Below are 23376 nucleotides of genomic sequence, written 5' to 3'. Positions count from 1 at the left end.
TAACTCACACTTTAAAAAGTGAAGCTTTTTTTTTTTCAAAGTCTTGGTTGGTGCAGATGCCAAGAGGAGAGACAATGGTCATGCAGGTGTGGCAGGGGCCCCTGGGAGTAGAGGTGGAGAAACGGGACCCGCCTCAGCCTCTGCCTCCCTGGGGACATACAGACACTGTGGGTGTATACACACCAGTAGTATAATTAGCATAATATATATTTAATATGCCCGTACGTGAGTGGATCGCACACGCTGCCTATAACACGCACATATCTTTAGCATGCCTAGTGGAAAAGTCTGGGAAGTGGTAAACCCTAACGTGAACAGTGATTTTCTCAGGGTGTGGGGTTGTGGGTGGTCTCTATTCTCGATATATACCCCTTGTAAATTTCCCCGCTCGGAAATTGACAAGACAGGGTGGGGCAAAAGTAGGTTTACAGTTCTGAGTACGTGAAACAGGGTTTATTCTTGTATTATTATTTATTAATTACTATATTATTTTCCACACGAACAACTGTAAACCTGCCTTTGCCCCACCCTGTAAACCCTATCCAAATTGGAACCATCTTTTCTGGGGGAGGGTGTACACCACAAGCCTCAAGGGCAGGCACGCCTTTCGGCCGGGCGAGTCCACTTCTAGACACACACCCCAACGAGAGGCTGCGCATGGAGATCCATGTTTGAAGGCGCCTGAGAAAGACTCGCCCGTGCTGCTGCAGCCTGGGAAATCAATTCCCCGACCACAAGGGCAGATCAAATGAACGAGGCGGGTATCGGGGTGACCGAACGCCAGGGAGCCGGGAGAATTCATGACGTTGGCCATGGGAAGCCCTGGGAGAAAGGGCAGATGGGTAATTACTAAGGAAAGTCCCAACCAATGACGAAACGGGAGACGGAGCCCCAAGCACAGATAGCAGCGCACCCGTGACATGCCGGTGCCTCCCAGTGCCAAGAAACCCTCAATCGGTATTTTTTGCTGTGAACTTCTGTCTGGGGAAAAACAGTCTTGAACCCCTAGCTCTGTGCTACACACACACACACGTTTACTTTACATGCCATTCAGTGACCGAATGGAAACACCCTGGGAGCCAGGTGCTCTCCCCAAACCTGGGAATGTGGCACCACACCCCTGTCCCCCAGGAACGCACATGCTAGGGGGAGAGACGGACAGTGTGGGGCCCCCTCTGCGGGGAGAAGCCCCTGCAGGGCTCAGCAGGCTGGAGAAGCCTCTGGCTTGGGGGAGGGGGAGGCGGTGGCGGGGTGGTGGGGAGAGATGGACGTGGAGATCTGATTGGGAGGCTGTTGCAGTGACCCAGACCCTCGTGGCACCGAGTGTGAACAAGTGTCCCAGAGCCCCAGAGTGTAACACAGGACAGCCTCTGCGTGGTGAGAGTATGGGGGGTTTACATTTCTTCTTTGAGCTTTCCTGTGGTTCTTGAACTTTTGCTTGACATTGCCCATGGCATGTGAGTGTGAGTAATTAACAGTTTTTGAAAAGCCCACCCACCTGTCAGGTTCCCACTCCAGCCTGCCTCTCCTGGGAAGCCTGCCTGGAGTGCCACCAGGTCTGAGAGACACTCCCTCTTCTGTGACTGCCCTGGCTAGTCTGCAAGGCCATTCCAAAGAGCAGGGGTCTCCTGGGAACACATGCAGCAGCCACAGGGCCCCTGGATTTTATGTGGGAAATGGGCTCTGCCTCCGTGGGGTGTCCTTAGGTTCTCTCCCTGCCCCCAGGACTGTGCAAACCAGGTCCCTCTGTCCCCTCACTTCAGTCTGTACCTCCAAGTCCCTCTCACAGGAGGGAAGCTCTTGGAAGCCTCAAGCCAAGGAATTCATGAAAGGAGGGGGCCCCGGGGTTCCTTGGAGGGGCTGTTACCAGAGCCTGGGGAGGCCGGGTGGGCAGGGTGCATCAGCCAGCGCCTGTCTCGGGCTTCCTCCTTAGGTATGTGTACTAGGGTGGGCACGAAAGGGTCTACAATATTAGATCCAACTGGCAGCATGTCAAGGAGAGGGATCCTGCTCACAGCCCAGCACCCTGACCCTGGGCTCTTGGCTCTCCCAATCCCAGTTCTCTACCTTTCTCCTGGACTCTGAACTCCCAACAAGCCCCAATCCCCAAGCGAGCCCCGCTGAGGACCCTTTGGCCTCCTTCCCCTCCATACCCACATCCCCACCACTTCTCAGCAGCAAGACCCCAGGGTGCCGGAGTCAGCTCACTTTTGGGCATCCCCCAACCAGTGTGACTTACCCTGCATCTCAGGTGAGTTTCCACCTCACCCCAAGCAGGGGTAGGAGGGCCCTCCCTGTACCCCCGCTGTGCCACCTGCCCCATTAGGGTGCTGAGCTCTTGGAGTTGTCACTGTCTGTTGTCCTGGTGTCCCCCAACTGTCCCTGCCCTCAGGCTGGGCACAACATCTAAGGTGGTACCAAACTGGTGAATGAATGATGGCACAGTGCACAAGGGGCTCAGCACCCCTCGGCTCCGCCCCCTCCACCTGGGTCCCAGCTTCACATGGTCCCGGTGGCATTGGATGCCCTCATCTGGGTCCCAGCTGGACACGTAGCCCCCTCAGCCCCTTTCCCCAGGAGGGAAACGACAGACATATAAAAACACATGCCAGGCCTGCTTCTCTGAGCCGTACTTCCCTATCTACATCCCCTCCCTCCTGGACCGGCTTAAGGAGTAAGGGGGAAAACTCTAAGTACTGTGCAGCGGGTGTTCAGCAAACAGCAGGCACCAGCTGCTCGGCAAAGCACTTCGTTGGCTCCTAAGCTGCTGCAGCCCAAGAACGGAGGCTCGTCTCACCACCAGGGGGCAGTGCCATCCGCTCTCGCTCGAGGTCGGAGCACCACAGGGTAGGGGCTAACCCGGATTTTCAGTGAACCCCCTCCCACTCCATCAGTCCGGAGGGGCAGGAGTTCAGAGGCCGCAGCGTGATGGGAGGCCCACACGCCTAGGTGCTGGGAGAGGAAGCTTCCCAGATCCTGGAGTACAGGGCAGGGCTCGGAGGGGGTTTAGGGGGAGTGAGGCCGTAGTGCACAGTGGTTAGAACAGGTCCTGGGACAAGAGTCCAGGAGAGCCCCAATTTCCCACGGGGGTGCATGCTAGCAATTTTCAAAACTGGCAGAGATTGAAGGAGCCAGAAGTTTCTTCAGGTGGTTGGTCACTCAAAGCCCATGGTCCTCGACTAACAGCCCTCAGGAGCCACTAACGCCCCAGGGAGCGAAGGCCAACCTCACCTTGGCCCTTCCCATCAGCACCGCCCCAAGGAGGGTGGGATCCCGCAAGGAAATGGGGGGAGCACGGGGAGGTGTCTCCAGGACCCAAAGGAGTGAAACCACACCCTACCTCACCAAACTCCCACCTCCAAAGAAACCGCAAAACCACACCCTGGCTGACCCTGGGCCTCTCCGGAACCGGCAGGGGCTCCCAGGCCTGACCATGGCTGGAACTCATGGGACAGCTTTCTCAACATGAGGAGGCCTGGGTTCCCCTCCAGATTGGCCAAACCAGAATCTCTGGGGGGCGGGGGGGGCGGTCTGAGAAGTTTGCATTTATTATAGCTCTGGACCCAGACGGCCACCAGCTGTAGGGACCTGGACTGAGTCTCTGCACGCTCTCCCTGTTCTTAGGCAGGAAGAGACGGGGTGATGTCGTCGGTGCTGTCAGCCGAGTGGAGGGACTGTCTCTCAACCCTGACAACCCGTCTCTAAACGGTTCCCATTGGCCACTTCTCCCAGGAATCCAAGGGGCATGCACACCCTCAGGCCAGCTGGGCCAGGAGCCCACACTCAGCAGGTTGCTAGGAAACCAGGCCCTGGGGCCTATCCCAATCTTGAAAGGACGCCCAGTTCCCCAAGTACGGCCCAGCCCTGGGGGCTGGTGGCCAGCGGGCTGGCGGCCGCGGTGGCAGTGGCTGGTCACAGATGGCGGGCTGCTTCCCAGACGATCTGCAGCGCCATGGAGGCGCACGGGATCTGGGCCACCGTGTAGGCCAGCGAGCGGGTGGGCGCCCGCAGCTTCCCCAGGTAAGCCACGGTGTGCACCACGCGGCCCAGGAAGACGAGGAGGAAGTGCATCCGGGCCACGAAAGGGTTGGGCTCCAGGAAGGAGTAGACGAAGCCCAGGAACAGGAAGGGGTAGATGGTCTCCATGTCATTCCGGTGGGCTCTGGGAAGGCAAGGGCGGACGGTCAGTCAGGTTGCAGCTCTGAGAATGTCACAGAAGCTGGGGCCCTCTGCCCTGAAAGGCCCCGTGCCACTGGCGGTTATCTCAAGGGCGCCAGACCCAAGTCCTTTTGTGGCAGAACAAGAGGTACCCAGAGGTGGGAGGGGTGGCCGCTCCCACGCTGGCCCTGCCAGTGGCTGGGGAAACAGCCTGTTACCAGGCTAGGAGCCGTGGGTGGCTGGTTAGGGGCACCTTACCAAGCCTTACAGCTCACCAGGACCGGTCCCTGCCAGTCCCCCCAACCTTGTCCTCTGGCCTTGGGCCCCATGTGGGCAAAGTGGGGCCCCAAGGGGCTGAGTGAGGGCTGGGTGGACCTGGGTCTGACTCAAGTTCACGCTCCTCACCAGCAAGGCCAGGCTTCTCCGAGGCTGCCCTCTTTCCAAACATAGGTTCCTGGGCCCTCCCGGGTGGAATGGGCTAGAGCCCAGGAGCCTGCCTCTGAAATCCATGCCTGTGTCTGATTCTGCCCCCCAAACAGAAGTGAATCCCCTCCCCCTTTCAGGGATGAAAACAACAGAGCAGCTTCCCCTCACTGGAACCAACCAGCTGCTGGACCCTGGCGATGCTCTTCGTCCCATCTGCGCTGTCCTGCTTCTTTTTTTGTTTAAAATAACCAAGCATGTGACATGGGGTGGGAGGGGAAATGGCTCGGGGAGGCCTGCGTATAACCCTGCTGTACATAAATGACCAAGAAGGAACACTCACCCACTTCGGCTAAGAGTTGGCTCACATTTTCCATGACCCCTGCGGATGGGCAGCTTTCTTTACAGAGGGCGGACTGGCTGAGCCCCGTAAGTTAGTCACAGAGCAAGTGATGGAAGCCATAGACGGCATGTTGGAAGTTCACGTAAACGGGAGCCTGGTGCCAGGGCCACGACCTCCCCTCAGGAGACGCCACATGTGTGAGGCGCAGGGACTCACTCTGTTGGAGTGGAGCCCCTTCTCCAGGCCTTCCTTCCAGCTGGAATGCGTTTCACCGAAGCCCAGCCCAGTCCAGCCCAGGGCCCCTGGGCGGTGACCTGCTGCAGAGCCTGAGGCAAGGGCTGTGGTATGTGGCCTGACAGAAAGGGACTGGGCTGGGCGGGGCAGGAAGAGGACCCGAGCTCGGAGCTCCAGGCAACCCAGTGCTGGAGGGGTCTCGGCAGGTGAGTGTGGTGGGGAGGAGAGGTTTGCACAGCAGCTTGAAGGACATGATGCGGGGCATCCATGCAGGGAAGAACCTTCCCAGGGAGAAAGGTGCAGGGTTCTGAGGTGGGGAGAAGTACAGTGTATTCGAGGCCTAGAAAAGTGACCCAAGTGGCTAGAGTGGGGTGCAGGAGAGAAAGCGAGGCCAGATAAGAGTGGGGGAGGGGCCTGAGAAGCAAGGTGAGGAGTCTGGAATTCAACCCGAGTGCACAAAAGCTCCCATATACCCAGCGGGACCTGGATCTTTCTTAGGTCAAACTCAGGACACAGAGGTTGGTGCCTCTGTCCCTATGTCTTGGAGCCCAGGTGAGCCTTCCTTCTCCTTTTCTCTGGAATCTCGACCTTGGGACCTGGCAACATGGAAAGGAAGTCTCCAGCTGGGTAGGTGTCAGCCGGTGGGGGCGGGGGCTACTGCCTCCCAGACCAGAGACAGGAGGCTCTGGCTGGGGGACGTGCCCGAGACAGGGTGGCTTCAGTTTTGCCATTTTTTCCCTCCAGCGATGTTTCAGGCATCCCTGGCTCTGGGACCCACATTCTTTAAGGGAAAGTGAATGAATGAATGAATGAATGAATGAATTTCATAGGCTGGTTATGCTTGTCCTGAAACTTTTAGGTAAATACGTAATTTTTGCCATAGTTACATAGTTTTATCTAAAAGCTTCAGGAAAACCCTAACTAGCCTATGAAACCCATTCATTTACTTTTCCTTGAAGTATCTATTTGTATTTTAAGAGTAAGTCTTTTTTAGAAAGCAGTTAATTGGCCAAGCCCAAAAGAGCAGGTGAGGGGAAGAAGGTAAGGGAGGGGAGAGTCGTGGCCGGCATGGGGGCATGGGTCCTGGAAGGTGGAGAGGGGCCCTTGTAAGGACACCAAGCAGGGGAGCTGAGCTCCGCCTCCCGGCGTCAACCCTTAGGGCTGGAAGACTCAGAGGCCCCCAGTGAGGAAGGAGAGGTGGCTGGGACCTGAGAAATGTCTGGAGCTCTGATGCTCAGCCCCTGGGTCCAGCCAGGTCCTCCCTCCGCCCTCTGCCCTCTGCCCTCTGCCCTCTGCTGTGGGCAAACCACAGTGCTGCCCCAGACAGGGAGACGTGGGGAAATTAGGGATGATGCAAGAAAACACATTCCCTCCCTCCCCACCCCAGGATCTGGACGGAGAGACAGGACAGAGTCACGTATGCAAGAGACACTTGGGCAAAATGTGTCATCCCAATAACCACCGCTTTTTTAATGTAGAAGTCATCCAAAGCAATCCCCACTAGACTGAACTTGTAAGCTTCCTACAGAGGCAGGCCTGCCCCGCCCCCTCAGACGGACGGTGCACACAGCTACACTTCACCTCATCAGGTGAGGTGGGAGAGGGAGACCTGGTTACCCCAGAGACACAGCTGGTGGCCAGGGCAGGTCTCTCCTCTTCCCGTGCCCTGATCTCCTTACACTTGGCCACTCGAGTTGGAGACCACATAAAGGCTGCTTAGTTTTAAGGGCAGGTGTAAAAGAGAGCAAAGTTGCCTTCAGGCAGAGGACGGCCTCCAGGCCTCGGCAAACCTGTTTCTCCCTCTATAGATAAGAGCTCCCTCCTCGAAAAGCTGCTGGGAGAGCCCAGGGGCTTGGTGCCCATAAAGTGCTTGGATGGAACTGAGACTGTTATGCTAAGTGAAGTCAGTCAGTCAGTGAGAGACAAATATTGTATGATCTCACTTGGAATCTAGCCCTGGCTGATGGGGCTCAATGGGTTGAGTCGCAGCCTGCAGACTGAAAGGTCGCCAGTTTGATTCCCACTCAGGGCACATGCCTGGGTTGCAGGCCAGGTCCCCAGTTGGGGGTGTGAGAGAGACAACTGATCAATGTATCTCCCTTTCTCCCTCCTTTCACCTCTCTCTAAAAACAAAATCTTTTTTAAAAGATGGTATCTGAGCCATTGTGTTCCAGGGAGAGACGTCCTGCCACCCAGGACACAGAGAAAGAACATCACCCAGGACACAGGACATGGGACCCAGAGAGAAAAAGGACGTCAGGGAAATTGACAGACTGCAGCTTTTATCTGATTCACCCCTTTCCTGAACTCCAAATCCCTTACCTACACTTCTTCCTCCTAATGAAAAAGGCTGGCTTGCAAAGAGACGGAAGACGGTCTGTTAGGATTCAAACCCGCTGTCTTCTCAGATCGCCAGCAAATCTGAATAAAGCGCCCACAGAGATTCAATCCTGCCTCTGCTTATCGGTTCTGGTGGTGACAGGCGGCATGAACATCGGGTTTTTGGGTTTCACGCTCACTGCAGGTTCATACACGCAGACTGGGATTTGGCCAAAATACACAATGCCAGAGACTTGGGTGGGCAGCCTGAAAAGAAGGTGGGTTTCATCCTTTTCCTTGAGAGCTGGCTCCTGACTTGCTGAGCTGGGCTCACACTTGGGCTCCAGCAGGTGCTCATCGGCAAGGCAGGTTTACCCTCCAAGAACTAAGACCTGAGGGCTTTCCTGTTTGTGCGCAGAAGGGGGACCAAAACGCCCTGTAAACGCTGGTCTAATATTTAACCAGCTTTCACTTCCAGGACGTCATTCCCTCCAGGACCGGGTTCCAGCCAGTTCTCGAGGAGCTGGCGCCAGGCTGTGTGCTTCTGAGCTCTGTGCCCTCAAGGTTCGTGACATTATGTGAAGTCAGGAGGAGGAGGAGCCCAGGGGACCAGGAACCCCGGGTCTGGCATAGTAGGTCCCCAATAAATACCAAATAGATACAAGGCATTAGTAGGTAAGAAGCGCTCAAAGAGTGCTGAATCTCAAGCATTTCAATGTCACTGTTGTTACAGATGGTGGGTAATTGTGATCAGAAGAAAAAACTGACCCTGGCCGGGTAGCTCAGTTGCTTAGAATGCTGTGCTGATACACCTCGGTCACGGGTTTGATCCCCGGTCTGAGCACATGTAAGAATCAAACAAGGAGCCCTGGCTGGTGTGGCTCAGTGGACTGAGTGCAGCCTGCAAACCAAAGGGTCGCCGGTTCAATTCCCAGTCAGGGCACATGCCTGGGCTGCAGGCCAGGTCCCAAGTAGGGGGCGCACTAGAGGCAACCACACATTGATCTTTCTCTCCCCCTCTCTCTAAAAAGAAATAAAGTCTTTTAAAAAAATCAAACAACGAATGCCTCAATAAATAGGACAAACATCAACAACAACAACAACAAAAAATTATGTGTGTGTCTCTCATATAACTTTTTTTTAAAACACTGAATTGGGTGGGTGGAAATGTCTCTCGCTGGCATGGATACAGCCAGAGAAAATAAACCGAGCGTTTGTAAGCCCATGTAATCACTGCTGTGCCTCAAGTAAGCTTGGCTACACAGAGCCCCGGCCCTGGCAGAAGCCAAACGTCCTGCTGGTGGCTGCCGTGAGCCGGCTTGGGCCGCCTGGTCTGGGCAGCGCATGCCCACCACTGCCCAGGGAGTCAAGCCCACCCAGGGTGGGGGTGGGAGAAGGGTCCCCAGTATGGATCCAAGTGTGGGTAAGGCTTTTGTTCACTGAAGCACAACTAGGTCTTAGTAAAGTGTCTTGCACATAGTAGGTGCTCATTAAATGCTAACTGGATGATGGGTAGATGGATGGGCCTCACATGAAGGACGAAATACTGTAGTTATATTAGAAAAGGTGAAATAGCAAAGAATTTCACTTCTTACACTAACATTTCTGTGCTAGGTAAAAGCCACATGTGTGTATGTTTTTTGCAGCGACCAAGAAAATAAAAACAAAAATTAAAAGAACAGGCTTTCTTTTAAGAAAACACTATTACTTAGACTACTGTGTCCCACCCGTTTTGCCTGCGGCGCAGGAAGCCTGTGTGAGGGTCTGTCTCCTGTCTCACTCCTGTCCAGCTACCCACCCTGCCCACCTCTCCATGGCCCCGTGGACAGCCCCTACCCCCGGGAGTGCCAGCCCCCACTCTCCAGCCCTGCTGTAAAAGAGCAGAGAGCAAACTGCCCAGAAGTCCCACACTGGGCCTGGCGACATGAAATTAACCCTTAGTCTCAGATGGAACTTTTACAGGGCCATTTTTAATTTACTGACATGGAAAAAGCTCATAAGCTAATGCTGACTTAAAAAATATCAGAACCCCCCAAATTGGATATACAACACATGCTTACGTTGATGGAAAAAATATAAAAAATATTTAGACCTAGAAAACAAAGAAGAGACAGAAGAGAGTGTGAACGGGGATTAGAATCGTAAGTGGTTTTCCTTTCTTCGTCTCTGTATTGCTGATGTCACCCTCGTTGTCTGCAACGAGTAGTTCTGATTTTTATATAAGAAATCTTGTTTTTGATTGACTGGGGGGATGCTAAGCCTAGGAAAAGATGTTCAACTTCTCTTGGAATAAAAGAAATGCAAAGGAAACCAGGACGCGACATAGATTTCCACCTGTCTCATCGGCAGTGCGTCCGTCCAGAAGCGGAGGTGCCCAGGTGGCCGGCCGCAGGGCAACAGCCCCCGCGGGTGCCGGCGGAGGCCCTCGGCCCATTTGGCCGGTGTTTCCTGCCACTTGATTGCATCCCACGGCTCTGCTCGCGCGTGCAGAGGCCCATGAGAGGTTTTGTGCACTCTGTCCGTAACAGACAGTAAGAAGGGCCTCGGTGCCCATCAGCGGGGACTTAGGTAAGTCAAGGGTCACCCACCCGGCAGGGCGATGACAGAGACACTGCGGCCCCGACGTGATGAAGGATGGCGCTCTGGGAGCTGGTGTGAAACAATCTCTGCTGGGAGAAAACGCACAGCACAGACCAGCGAGCAGAGGCTGGGCCTGTGAGGGTCCGCAGGACAAAGCACAGCGCCTGTGTTTTCTAAGGACAGAAGACCCTGGGAAAGCGTCTGGGAGAGTAGAACTGGCTGGGACGTGGTGGTCAGAGCGGGCGGGGAGACCACTCACTGGATAGCCTTCTCTAGCTCTGTAATCCCGGGCCATCGGAGTGTATCCCTCTTCCACAGTTAGAAACCAAACCAGTGAGTAAGGTGGGGCGGTCTGAGGGAGCCAGGCAGGCAGAAGACCCCAGCCCCCGGGAGCTCAGGACAGGGCCAGGCTCAGGCCTGGTGGTACTTGCCTGAGGCAGCGGTCCACGTCCGGGTCGCTGCGGCAGTTCTGCAGGCCTCCGTGTCTCAGGGCGTCCTCTGGGTTGGCGAAAGCCTGAAACATATCAGCTGAGAATGACTGTTCGTCCAATCGCCAGCATCCATGAGCTCCCACTGTGTGCTAAGTGCTGGGGACTCACAGTGAACAGGGTGCCACGGATCGAATGTCTATGTCCCCCCACAGCGGATTCCAACGTCGAAACCTAACATTTGTGCCCTTATAAAAAAAGACCCCAGACAGCTCCCTAGCCCCTCCTGCCAGGTGAGCACACAGCGAGAAGATGGCTATCTGAGAATGAGAAAGCAGGCCCTCACTAGACCCAGCGTGTGCCAGGGGCTTGACCTTGGACTTCCAGGCCCCAGAGCTGTGAGAAATAAATCTCTGTTGTTTATAAACTGCCTAGTCTATGGTATTTTGTTATAGCTGGCCGAACACACAAACGCAAAGGCTCTCCTGTCCCTGCTCTTGTGAAGCTCCTGGTCTAATAAACCAGGACAGACCAGGGGGTGTGTGTTAAGCAAGGGAAGACAGGGTTGGCCCTGAGAACGTTCACAAAAGAGCTGGCTGAGTCTGGGGACCAGAGAAGGCTTCTCTGGGGCAGTGGCAGGAAAGCTGAGGCTTGAAGGATGCATCAACATTAACCGGATGGAGGGAGGGCTGGAGCAATGGCAATGGAGGCACAGAAGGAGCATGTGCAAAGGCCCTGGGGTCAGAACAACAGGGGCACTCAAAGAATTGTCAATGGAAAGCAAAGATTTAAGGTCACATTGAGGTCATCAAAGGCCCGCACCCATGGCTCACGCTCTGCTGTTCCCTGCCGGCACCCGGGTAAGCCACAGCCCCGCCATCTCACAGCAAACCCAGCCTCGGCACCAGGTCTTCTGAATTGCCCACCCAATGGAGAATCCTGCTGCTTCTGACTCAAGAGCCTTTGTGACACCTGTCCCCAAGCACTGGTTTGTCCTGCCCGGTGGGCCTGCCCCAGGGCCCTCCCCCAGAGGTAAATGGAGCCCATGCTTGATGCCTGTCTCAGGATCAGAGCCCCCCACCCAGAATTCTTCCCTCCACTAGCCTTAAGTCATAGAATCACCAATCCCGATGGCTCTGCACAGCCTATGGACTCGTGACACCCTGTAAGGGGTCTCGGCATTCAGCAGGCAGCTGCCTGTAGAGTTCACGGTCCATGGGGTTGGTCACCCTGAAGACAACTGGAATACAAGTCAGCCAGAGCAGGGGCCAGCGGCGGGGTGAGCGGCAGGCCCCAGGGCACGCCCGTGAAGGGACCCTGTCACAACTAAGGAGAACCAGTGCTGGGGGGCATTTATTCTAAGGTGCCGAATCCTCCAGGCACTGTGACCACCATCCCCGGTGTCCAGTGGAGGAAACCAAGCTCCCAGACTGGCTCAAGTCCCAAGGCTGGTGGGTGGAGGAGCCAGCGCCTGCATCTGTCACCTCCCTGTCACCTCCCCAAGCAGAAACGAGAGAGGAATTGGTGGCGTAGGTCGGTCTGAGGGGGGATTGCCTTCTGCTACTCCCCTCTGGCCAGGCTGACAGGCACTCAAACAGACCTGTCTCCTCACTTCCCCGAATTCACAGGCGAAGGAAAAACTCAGGGCCCCTGCACCTCACTGTGGAGGCCTCACCCCCTGCGGCAGGGTGTGAACCCTGCAGCTGGATACCTGGGTTCAAACCCAGCTGTGCACCCTTCAAAGTAATGAGTGTCTCCTCTCCAGCCCCGATTCTTTACCTGGAACACAGGCAACTACGGCTCCTCCCCCCCCACCCCAGGGCCCTGGGGGGGATTATTACTACTCAGCTCTTGGAAGGGACTCAGTGGGTGGGAGTGGCTGTCCCCGCTGGGTGCCAGTATCCAGCAGCCCGGGATGGGCCACAGCAAGGAGCTCAGCTTGGTGCTCAGCATGCCAGCACCTCCAGGAGCAATTGCACCTGGTGAGCTGCCCTGACAGAAGGCAGGGCTGAGCCCACTCTGCAGTGCCTACCCCTGACCCCCCAAGGATGCCAGAGCCAGCCCCACCTTGCCTTTGAACTCGACAGAGGGGCACACTTTCTCAGAACGATTCCTCTACTGAAATATCAGCGGGTGCCCCCTGGGCCTCTCTGCTTCTAACAAGCTGGGCCCCCAGCTTCTCCACCCCCTCCCACCCTCCAGTGTGGGGGGCTTCCCGCTCACACAGGCTAGCCCTGGCTCAGAGCTCAGCCACTTTATTGTTGTTCTGGTGTGGGGACTCGTGGACTCGGAGTGGAGGGCGAAATTCCTCCCTCAAAGTTCCAGTGGAGCTCAGCTGAGAGCCAGCCTGGCCTCCAGAGGCTGCCGCGGGTTTGTAAGGGACGGGGCCACAGAGCTGGGAATTTCCACTGGAAGCTCTCGGGTCCTGTTTCGCCGGTTCCCACTCCACCCAAACCTCCGATCTCCTGCGCTGGGAGGCTGCCAGGTCCGGAGGAGCGTCCCTGCTCTCTCTCTCCACCCCCGGGCCGCGAGTCTCAAGAGCCCAGCCGCACTCGTCGAGTCTCGTCGTGCCTACAACTTAGCTGGTGGCACAGTGAGTAAGTCTCTTCACACAGAGGACAGGGAGGTGAGGGCTCTGCTGAAACCCAGGGCCACGGAGGTGCCATCCCTCAGGACTGGGCGAGGTCCCGGGCCCCCCAGCTCCGGACACTCGCATCCTGGCGCTGAAACCACCTTGGCAGCGAAAGGGGAAGCGCGCGCGGCCAGGGCAGGGATCCCCGAGGGCGGCACGTACCTTCTTCCGCAGCCGCACTTGGCCGGTGATGACCGCCACCACGTACATTTTGATGATGAGCAGCGTGCTGCAGAGCAGGAAGGCCGGGAGCACCTGGCCGCTGACCAGCGCCGGGACCGGGGGAGGCATCTCGACGCGGGAGCTCTGGGGAGGACGAGCGCGGCAGGCGTGCGGCTGTGCTTGTTGCAGTTTGTAGAGTAGCGAGGAGGCGGGGAGAGCGGCGAGGAGGCTCCCCTCCGCTCAGCACCCGCCCACTCCCAGCCAGCTGCGGAAGACACTTCTGACCCCAGGTGCTTGGGAGAGCAGAGAGCCTGGGGAGGTCCCAGGCCTGTCCCTTCCCGGCAAATCCTTACCCACTTGCTAATCTGTTTCCTGTTAAAAAAAAAAAAAATCAACTGAGTAAATTTGAATATAGAATTGGCTTTATTAAGGGATTCATGAATCGAAAGTCAGCCCATCTAGCGGCTAAAAGGGTGCTGCGAGGGGCCAGTACAAAATTGAACGTGTTTATAGGAAGAAGGGTGGGGGGAGGGGCAAGGGAGCTAAATGGGAAAGAAAGGATTCTTTTGAAGCCCAGATTTCTTTGGGGGGAAGAGAAGGGGAAGGATTTTTATCATGAGATTACCTCTTCTTTCCATGGGGGTTGGAGGGGGTGGGAAGGGGGTGGAGGGGCCCACATTCAGATGAGGGTGCTCGGCCAGGCATTCCAGACTGGTTGATTACGATTATGGTCCCGAGAGAGGTTTAAACTGCGACTCTTTCAGGTGTTAGATGTAGTTTTGGTATCGTGGGCTTTTAGCATGCGTGACTCCCTCCGTATTGGGCCTGGGGTTTTCTCTTTGGCATCCCTCATCTGCAAAGTGGGGGTGTGTGGCCGTGCCTTCCATCTGGGGGGTGCCACAAAGCTCAGCGCTAGCAGGACCGCCACAGTAGTAGATGTTACTCACCTGTGCTCACCTCCCTGCGAGCCAGGGCAGGTGTTGGGCATGAGAACTGAGCCATCGGCCCCAGCTCAGCCGGGACACCTGAGCCACAGCCATACCCACACCGATGTGACTTTGCTATTTGCGGCAGGCTGCATGATGGCCCCCAAAGATGGCCCCGTCCCAATCCCCAAAGTCAGTGACTGCATTATCCTACATGTCTAAAGGGACCTTGCAGAGCAGAGATTACCCTAGATTATGTGGGTGAATCCGATGTAATCATAAAGTTTTTCCTAAGAGGCAGGAAAATTTGTGGACAAAAAAGGGGGCTCCATGGAAGGTAGCCTCACAAGGGGATCTGATCGTAAATCCCTAATGGGCGGGTCGTGGTGAGTAGTCACACACCAGGCATGTAGCTTTTTTTTGTTTGTTTTTAATTCTTAGAGAGAGGGAAGGGAAGGAAAGAGAGAGGGAGAGAGACGGGGATGTGAGAGAGAATCCTTGATCCGTTGTCTCTTGTACATGCCCGGACCAGGAACTGAACCCGAACCCCAGGCATGGGCCTTGACTGGGAATCAACCAGCGACCTTTTTTGCTTTGCAAAACGATACCCAACCCACTGAGCCACATGAGTCAGGGCAGGCATATAACTTTTTAGTAAAAGGTTTATCTTAGCCTCAAGCAAGCTCCGTCCTTTGTGTCTGTGTGCGGAGGTTCACACACCTCTGAAATGAACATAGCCACCTCAACGGATCACACTCCTGTCTACTGTCCTGAAACCCAGCCCCCACCGTGTTTCACGAATCTTCCTCGGGCCCCCTCCTTCATGCCAAAGGCGTAGAAGAAGCTGCAGAAACTGTTCTTCTCTGGAGCATTTGGCATCTTGCTGCCCAGCAAATGTCATCAGTTCGGCTTGGATAAACTCTTAGGAAAATTCTCCACATGCTCAGATGTCTTTATGGTGGCAGAGGAGAGGGAGAAGAGGTAAAGGAAGAGGAAAGGTCAGAGAGGAGGAGGGCGCTCCACAGCAGGCTTTGAAGATGAGGGGAAGATAGCCGGAGCGTGCAGGCGGCCCCCAGAGGCTGCGACAGACTAGGGAACAGCGTCCCTCCTCAGAGCTCCCAGGGGGACCCGGTCTTGCAGACACCTTGACTTGAGCCCACTGGGGTTGATTTTGGACTTCCGGCCTCCAGGTAATGAATTTGTGGTCGTTCGCTAGAGCAGCCACAGGGAACTGGCCCACACTTCCAGCTTTTCTCGAGCATCGCTGGGCTTTGGCGACTTCCCCAGGGGTCCGTCAGCTCTCCCACAGACCGCATCAGCGTCTGTGCCCTGAGAGTCTCCAAGGCCCTTGTTTCAAAACCCTCACCTTGCTGTGTCCCCCTCCCCCTTGGCCCCTTCCCCAGGTTTGGGGTAGGACCTCGGCAAAGGCAGGGATCTTGTCCCTTTAGTTTTGACAACAGTGCTCCCTTTGCCAGGGGTGCCCTGGGGAAGTGGGGAGGAGGGAAGAGCTAATGGGGGCCTGCCAGAGGGGACAACAGTGTCAGTCTGGCCTGTGTCCCAAAGCAGCAAAGACCAAGGCAAGGACTGGTCAGTGGGCAAAGACACTGGCCATGTGCTCTGGAGCCAGACCCAGCTGGCATGGAATCCCAAGGCTGGCTTTCGGTGGCAGCTGTGTGGCTTCAGGAAAGCAGTTTCCCTCTCTGAACCTGTTTTCTCAACTGTAAAACCCAGCTGGCAGTCGGTCACTCCCCAGAGCAGCTGAGAGAACTGACGAAGTCACCTCTAATTATGAAGCACCTGGCACGTCCTAGGCCCTCTACCAGTGTGAGCCTCGTAGCCTCAGATTCCTCAAAGTGGGGGTGGTCATTCCTGCCTGGCAGGTCTGCCAGGGGGCTGCTTCTTGTCCACTTGCAATATGCCAAATCTTCTGTTAGCCGGACCAAAGTTTCATTGGCAAAAAAAAAGAAAGAAAGAAAGAAAAAAGAACCAAAGAAACAAAAATGGTACTCACAAATGGACACCCACGTTTCCGGAGCGTGGGGCTGCCAGACAGGGTGGTCCCAGCTCCCAGAGATACTGCTGGGTCACGGCCAGGGACGAGACTAGAAAGCTGTGACTGCCCTGAAATCAGGCTTATCTCTGACTGGGTACTGGGTGGAACTGTGCGAGCTGGCTCCTCGGAAGTTTCTATCTGAGAACAGAGGACACTGGCCTCCTGTGCCCCCACTCGGGGGACTGCTGGAGGTGGTTGTCTTCCTTGTGGCTCAAAAAGCTCAGTTATGGGGTCTTTTGTGCCCCCCACCCCCTGCAAGAATGGTGGACCAGAGACAGCCAGAGAGGGACCCTGGGTGTCGATCCCTCCTTTGCGTAGGAGGCATGCGCAGCCCTGCGTGGTCTTCTGAAACACAGATGAAAACCTCCCCAGCAGAAACTGGGAAAACCAGTGGGGGCAAAGAGCGGATTGGTACCTGCTGGTACCTGAAGCCCAAAACAAGAGGGGCTTTAGGGAGGCCTTTCTGACTTCGTGTGTGTGACTTCTTGGTAGGAATCTTTGCCTCACTGGCTACTGAAATCAACCAGTTGAGCCAGGGCCTGGCAAGGAGGACAAACCCTTCTCAGATCTTCGGCCAAGAGCGTCCCTAAAGCCTCGCTCAGCCAGTGTTCGTGCTGCATTGTTTCTGGTGGTAGAGATGGGGGGTGTAAGTTTTCCCTGAGCTCCAGGCACATTCTTCGCCTGTAAAACGGGGTGGGGCCCCCTGCCTCACAGGAATGAGGGAGACTGGAGAGGGGGCGGGGTGCTCCCTGTGGGCCTGTGCAGAGCTATGAGGGCAAGAGAGCACTGGCTGGGCCCCTGGAGGTGGCCCCCGGGTGTTGGAAAAGGTTTATATCTTGCCCTGGGTAATGGTTACAAAGGTGGGGATATATGAAAAACTTCACCCAGCTCCACCTTCAGTTGTACCTTTACTGTATATTTTAATCTCTTATTTTTATCGTATCTTTTTTAAAAGCCCACAAAAGTGCTGCCATCACATCTCTACATCTCTGAGCAAACAGGAGCTGCTGCTGCGTCCAAACCCCGTGCACTTCCTCCAGCTCACCCTCCTTGGCATTTCCTGTGGAGCAGAGACCCAGGTCTTCGGGGGGCCGGCCGTGTAATTGTCTGACTTCAGAGGAGGCTCAGAGAGAGAAGGAAGCGGCTCCACCTTGCCGCTGGTTCCTGACCTCGGGGAGTGCGTCTGGGGAAATGCGTGGCTAAGGAAAAAACCTAAAACAGGACTGTCCTTGAAGTGACCTTTTAGGTCAGATTTGCACTGTAGTCATCACTGTGATGGGGAACTCTAGAGGTGGAAAATTTTAGTTTCAGGAAACAGTTAATAAGCCTAGTAGTTAATACATGTGAAAAGCTATTGCTTCAGGTACTACAGGTACGGCCCACTGGGACTCCAGGAGACCACAGCGACTGACCTTTGTGCTCCAGAAGACACCATCAGCAATCAAGATGGTATCTGAGCCATTGTGTTCCGAGGAGAGACATCCGGCCACCCAGTACCCAGATAAAGAAAATCACCCAGGGGCTTCCGGTCAAGACGGAGGTGTAGGTAGACATGCTTCACCTCCTTGCACAACCATAAGAAGGATCACAACTAACCTCAAAACAAAAACACCCAGAACTGTGAGAAAGTTGAACTGTGTGGAAGTCCAACAACCAAGGACTTAAAGAAGCCATATTCGTCCAGATGGGCATGTGAGGCGGAGCCGGGGAGCTGGGGTGGAGAGAATGCAGTGTGGCTGCAGTGAGGCGGTGGCGGTGAGGTAGCTGGCGGAAAGAGTGGTCTCACATTCAAGAGTGGTGCATAAAATCAGGAGGGACACTTGGAGAGTGAGTGATCCCAGCCACAGGCCAGACCAGGCAGCCCAGGGTTCCAGTGATTGGAAAATAAAGCCTCATAACTTCTGGCGATAAAAACACGTGGGGGCTGGGGTGGTGGAAGAAACTGCCGGTCTCTCAGGAGAGGCCTTTTAAAGGGTCTGCAGGGTCCTAGAACGAACACAAACCCACCCACTCTGGGAACCACCACCAGGGCAGCAGCTAGAGGGGTGTTTGTTGGTCACATACAGGAAGGAGGTGAAGTGACTGGAAAAGGGTCAAGTGCTGAGCAAGCTTCAGCATCATTGTCCCCTCTCCACTCCCTCCCCCACATACAGAGCCACGAAACAGTGAAGTGGGTTTTCCCACCCTCACAAATACCTAAGGCTCCCCCACCCCATACAACTTAACAGGTGCACTAACACAGGGAGTCATAGCAGCTCTACCTAATACACAGAAACAAACCCAGGGAGGCTGCCAAAACGAGAAGACAAAGAAATATGGCCCAAATGAAAGAACAGAACAAAACCCCAGAAAAAGAACTAAACGAAATGGAGATAACCAACCTACCAGATACAGAGTTTAAATCACCGGTGATAAGCATGCTCAGAGAACTCACTGAGTACGGCAACAGCATAAGGGAAGAAATGAAGGCTACACTAAATGAAATAAAGAAAAATCCACAGTGAAGGGAAGGAAGCTGGGGTTCAAATCAACGATCTGGAACATAAGGAAGAAATAAACAGTCAACCAGAACTCATGAAGAAACAAGAATTAAAAAAAATAAGGATAGCATAAGGAGTCTCTGGGACATCTCTAAAAGTACCAACATCGGAATCTGAGGGGTGCCAGAAGGAGAAGAAGAAGAGCAAGAAATTGAAAACTTATTTCAAAAAAATAATGAAAGAAAACTTCTCTAATTTGGCCAAGGACATACAAGTCCAGGAAACACAGAGTCCCAAACAAGTTGGACCCAAAGAGGACCACACCAAGATACATCATAATTAAAATGCCAAAGGTTAAAAATAGAGAATCTTAAAAGAAGCTAGAGAAAAACAGAGTTTTTCTACAGAGTTACCTACCAAGGAGTTCCCATAAGACTGTCAGCGGATTTCTCAAAAGAAACTTTGCAGCCAAGCAGGGACTAGCAAGAAGTATTCCAAGTGATGAAAAGCAAGGACTTACACCTAAGATTGCTCTACCCAGCAAAGCTATCATTTGGAATTGAAGGGCAGATAAAGTGCTCCCCAAACAAGGCAAAGCTAAAGGAGTTCATCATCACCAAACCCTTATTATATGAAATGTTAAAGGGACTTATTTAAGAAAAAGAAGAAGATCAAAACTATGAACATTAAAATGACCACAAACTCACAACTATCAACAACTGAATCTAAAAAGCAAAAACAAAAAGAAACTAAGCAAACGACTAGAACAGGAACAGATTCACAGAAATGGAGAGTTATCAGCGGGGAGGGGGGAAGGGGAGAATGGGGGGAAAGGTAGAGGGATTAAGAAGCATAAATGGTAGGTACAAAATAGACAGGGGGAGGTTAAGAAAAGTATAGGAAATGGAGCAGCCAAAGAACTTACAGACATGACCCATGAACATGAACTAAGGGGGGGATTACCGGAGTGAAGGGGGGTACTGGGTGGAGAGGGCAAAGGGGGAAAAATCGGGACAACTCTAATAGCATAATCAATAAAATATACTTTAAAAAAAGAACATCACCCAGGACACAGGACGCAGGACCCAGAAAGTCACCCGTCAGTGGAGAAAAGGATGTTTGGGAAACTGTCAGACTGCAGTTTTTATCTGATTCACCCCTTTCCTGAATTCCAAATCCCTTACCTAGACTTCTTCCTCCTTATGAAAAAGGCTGGCTTGAAAGGAAATGGAAGACGGTCTGTTAGGGTACAAACCCACCGTCTTTATCAGATTGCCGGCCATCTGAATAAAGCGCCCACAGAGATTCAATCCCTGTCTCTGCTTATCGGTTCTGGTGGTGACAGGCGGCACGAACATCGGCTTTTCCAGTTTCAAATGCAGCACCAGCCCTCCCTTGGGCGGCACTGTCTGTGAAACGTGGTCTGTGGTCTACAGAAGAGGCAGGTGCAGATTAGTCAGCTCTGATGGCTCTGAAGCCCACCAGGTGGGACCCTTTGACTTCCCTCCTGGTGAACAAGTCAATGAAGGGCTGTTGTTTTTGTCTGCTAGCTCACCTCTCCCACCTTCCTTTGGGATATCACACCCTTCCTTTCAGGACCTGTACCCCTAGTGCCTAAAATCCCGGTGGGCCAGCCAATGGGCACACTCCATCTTCTTAGTATGGGCTAGCTATGTGACCCAGACCAGCCAATCACAATATTACTGGCATCCAGATGCTGATTGGTCCAAGCATAGCCAATCAGAGGCCTTCCCTGGGAGGTTATGTTCTGATACTGATAGACCCCTCTTGGCTGGAGGCCTGAGCCCCTGGACAGTATTTCCAGGGTACAGCCATTCCCTGTCCCTGCATGGAGGAGACTATGCTGGAGGAGACAACGAGGCCCCAGTGTCTGACTCATCTGGGTCGATGAATCTAGGAGTTTCCTTTTTTGCTTAAACAAAACATCAATCAAATTATGTCCCTCTTTGCCAAACTGTGCAGTGGCTCACATCTTACTCAGAGTAAAAGCCCACGTTTGGACAATGGCCCATGGCCCTGTCCCATCTGGGCCCCATGTGGTCCTTGCTAAACTCCTCTTTCACCCCATCTCCACAGCCAGTCACACAGCCTTCCTCGCTGGTCCTCAGGCCAGACCCTGCCTTTCTCCAGGCCTTCACTCTGGCTGATGCCTCTGCCTGGGGTCCTCTTCCCCCAGGCTCCCGCTGGGATGACACCTCATCTTCAAGTTCACTCAAATCTCACCTTCTCTGATAAGACCCACCCTAATCACCTTCATCAGTTCTGCAGCCTGTCCCCATCCCCAGTTCCCTGCTAATATTTCCTCTTTCCACCGAACATTCAACGAATGATACCCCTTATAATTCATTTATTACCCTACTGTGGAACACCTGGCTTCCTAGGGGGGGCATCTGGGTTTTGTTCTCTGATGAACCTCAAGCACTGGTCCCCTGCCTGACATAGAGACTCCACTGTGCTTTGTTGGACTACAGTGAATTAAGCTCACTTGATTTGGAGTTCGTTTTCTTTCTTTTTCTGTCTTTCTTTCTCTTTTTTTTTTTCAGTAACCAGAGAATCTAGACCAAGAGATGTGAACATCTCCAGAGTTTGGGTCTGGGTCCTGAGTCCTGTGCCCCACTCTCCCCCACCCCCGCCCCACTTTTTGGCACACCTGGGAGAGCCTGGCTACCTCTCCCGACACGCAGAGCCAGGGAGGAGGCCGATGTCTCCAAGAGCAACTGGCTGCTGGGCAGGCTGGGACCAGAACGAGACAACTGGGGCATTGCCCCAGGGCACCTGATGTTGATAACCGCTCCGGACTAGAAAAGGCAGGCGTGATATCAGATTTAGTCATTTGCAGGTCCACAGCACACACACACACCCCGCTGTGCAGAAACCCAGGACCTGACACTGATGGACAAGGGTGCATGGTCCATTAGGACTGGTGGCTGCCCATGAGCGAAGCCGGCTGGCTCAGGGCTGCGTGCCCCATGTTTGCCTGGGCGCCCTGGCCAGCCTGACCCCCAGAGCCCATTTCTGAGACAACCAAGATGACCTTCAGGAATGATGCCACCCCCCTTAGGGACAGCAGTCAGAGGGGCTGATGGCCAAGGGTCACTGGGTTTTGCCCTCATACCTGACACCGGGCTAATCACAGACACCGTGGTATTTAACCCTCCCAAGGGGCTAAGACTACTATTAGACCTATTTTAGAGAAGCGGGGGCGGGGCTCAGGCTGATGGCTATACTTGCTGTGGGTCTCACAGCTGGGCTTGGGTCAAGGTGGACGCTCTTGTCACAGACGCAGTGCCATTCTAGATGTGGGGCTACGGGCTCAGACCTGGGGGGAACTGGTACAGGTAAGCGCTCAAGTGGCAGCAACTTTGAATGCGTCATTTAAAGTCCCTTCCACTCTATCCTTGTTTCCCTGAGTCAGAAAATCCCCAGGGAGCTCGTTCTGTCTTGGGAATGAGGAAGGGCAGGGCTGCTCAGCTGCAACATCCAGTGGTAAGAAAAAACGGGACGGCCACACATGGAATCTTGTCCGGCCATAAAAAGGAAGGACAGCCTGGCTGGGAGGCTCAGTTGCTTGGAGTGCCATCCTGTGCACCAAAAGTTTGCGGGTTCAATCCCCGGTCAGGGTGCATAGAGGAGGCAACCAATGGATGTTTCTCTTTCACATCAATGTTTCTCTCTCTCTCTCCCCCCAGTGAAATATATCACTGGTTGAAGATTAAAAAAAAAAAAAGAATGGTGCAGTAATAGGTGCTTCAATGTGGATCAACCTAAAAACACTCTGCTGAGTGGAAGCAGCCAGTCACAAACAGCCACCGCATGTACAATCGGATTGACACGCACCGTTTGCCGTCAGGGAACCGGAGAGGCAGAAGCGGATTGCAGTTGGGGGGCGGGGGGCCGGCGGGGAGAAGAGGAGGGACTGTCTAAGGCAGATGGGCTTTCTTTGGGGAGATGAAAGTTCTAGAGACGGACTGTGGTGATGGCTCCCCGATGATGAATGTGCTCGATACCACTGGACTGCACATTTTGAAATGATTATTTTGATGTTGAAAATAACAAAGAGAAAAAAAAAGAAAATAACAAAGAAAAGCCAGGGCCACGCTGTGTTCACGACTGTGTTTACACGCCGAACATGGTGTCTGCCCAGAGCCTGGGCGTGTGCATGGGATGCCGGTAAATTTCAGGGCCTGGCGTGGTGCGCCCCCCCCCCCCGCCCCCGCCCTGTCCCCGGGGAGAGAGACACACGCGTGTCATAGCCATGCCAAGTTCGGACGGAGCTCGGCCCTGATGGAGCCCAGCTGGTGCTGCTGGGAATCCAGCCTCAGATCCCAGTACTGCTGTTCCGAGCTCAGGCGAGGAGCATTTCCTGAATGCAGCCAGGGGACATGACACAGCTGATGGCCCTTGGGTGAGGGAGGAGGGAGAGCAGAAATGTTTGTCTCAGCACAAACCACTGCCAAGGTACTTCCAGGGAAGCTGCTGTCGCCCAAGTGGGGTTCCAAGCAGTGGCGCCGTGCGCCCTAGAGAGCCAAGGCCCGCCCCGCCCGAGCTGCCCAGGCCTGAGGCAGGCGCACGCGGTCTCACGGCCACCGAGGCTGTTTTCCTGTGGGCGAGCCCAGT

At 54.4% G+C, this 23376-nt stretch overlaps 2 protein-coding genes and 1 long non-coding RNA gene across 3 annotated transcripts in view; 1 reads left to right on the top strand and 2 right to left on the bottom strand.

The window, feature by feature from the left end:
- Positions 1–3261: 3261 nt before the first annotated feature.
- PTGES (prostaglandin E synthase) lies at positions 3262–13413 on the bottom strand. Its single transcript, XM_024562348.4, has 3 exons — positions 13280–13413; positions 10489–10571; positions 3262–4162 (listed from the first exon to the last, which is right to left on the bottom strand). Exons 1-3 carry the CDS (start codon positions 13406–13408, stop codon positions 3913–3915), a joined length of 462 nt encoding a protein of 153 aa, XP_024418116.1. The 5' UTR covers positions 13409–13413; the 3' UTR covers positions 3262–3912.
- On the top strand, positions 4159–7361 carry LOC139440788 (uncharacterized). Its single transcript, XR_011650969.1, has 3 exons — positions 4159–4306; positions 4698–6747; positions 7307–7361. It is a non-coding gene; the product is annotated as an uncharacterized lncRNA (long non-coding RNA).
- Positions 13414–13535: 122 nt separating the features above from the next.
- Positions 13536–23376, bottom strand: part of LOC112306542 (torsin-1A) — a 47710-nt gene continuing 37869 nt past the window's right edge. Inside the window, exon 5 of the mRNA XM_053919705.1 lies at positions 13536–13651. Coding sequence (XP_053775680.1) covers positions 13629–13651 — 23 coding nt within the window. The 3' untranslated portion in view covers positions 13536–13628. The remainder of the gene's footprint in view (positions 13652–23376) is intronic.

Source organism: Desmodus rotundus, chromosome 1 (genome assembly GCF_022682495.2).
Source record: "Desmodus rotundus isolate HL8 chromosome 1, HLdesRot8A.1, whole genome shotgun sequence".
Lineage (NCBI taxonomy): Eukaryota > Metazoa > Chordata > Mammalia > Chiroptera > Phyllostomidae > Desmodus > Desmodus rotundus.
Note: the sequence above shows the minus strand (reverse complement) of the source record. Positions and strands in the feature narration are given on the sequence as shown.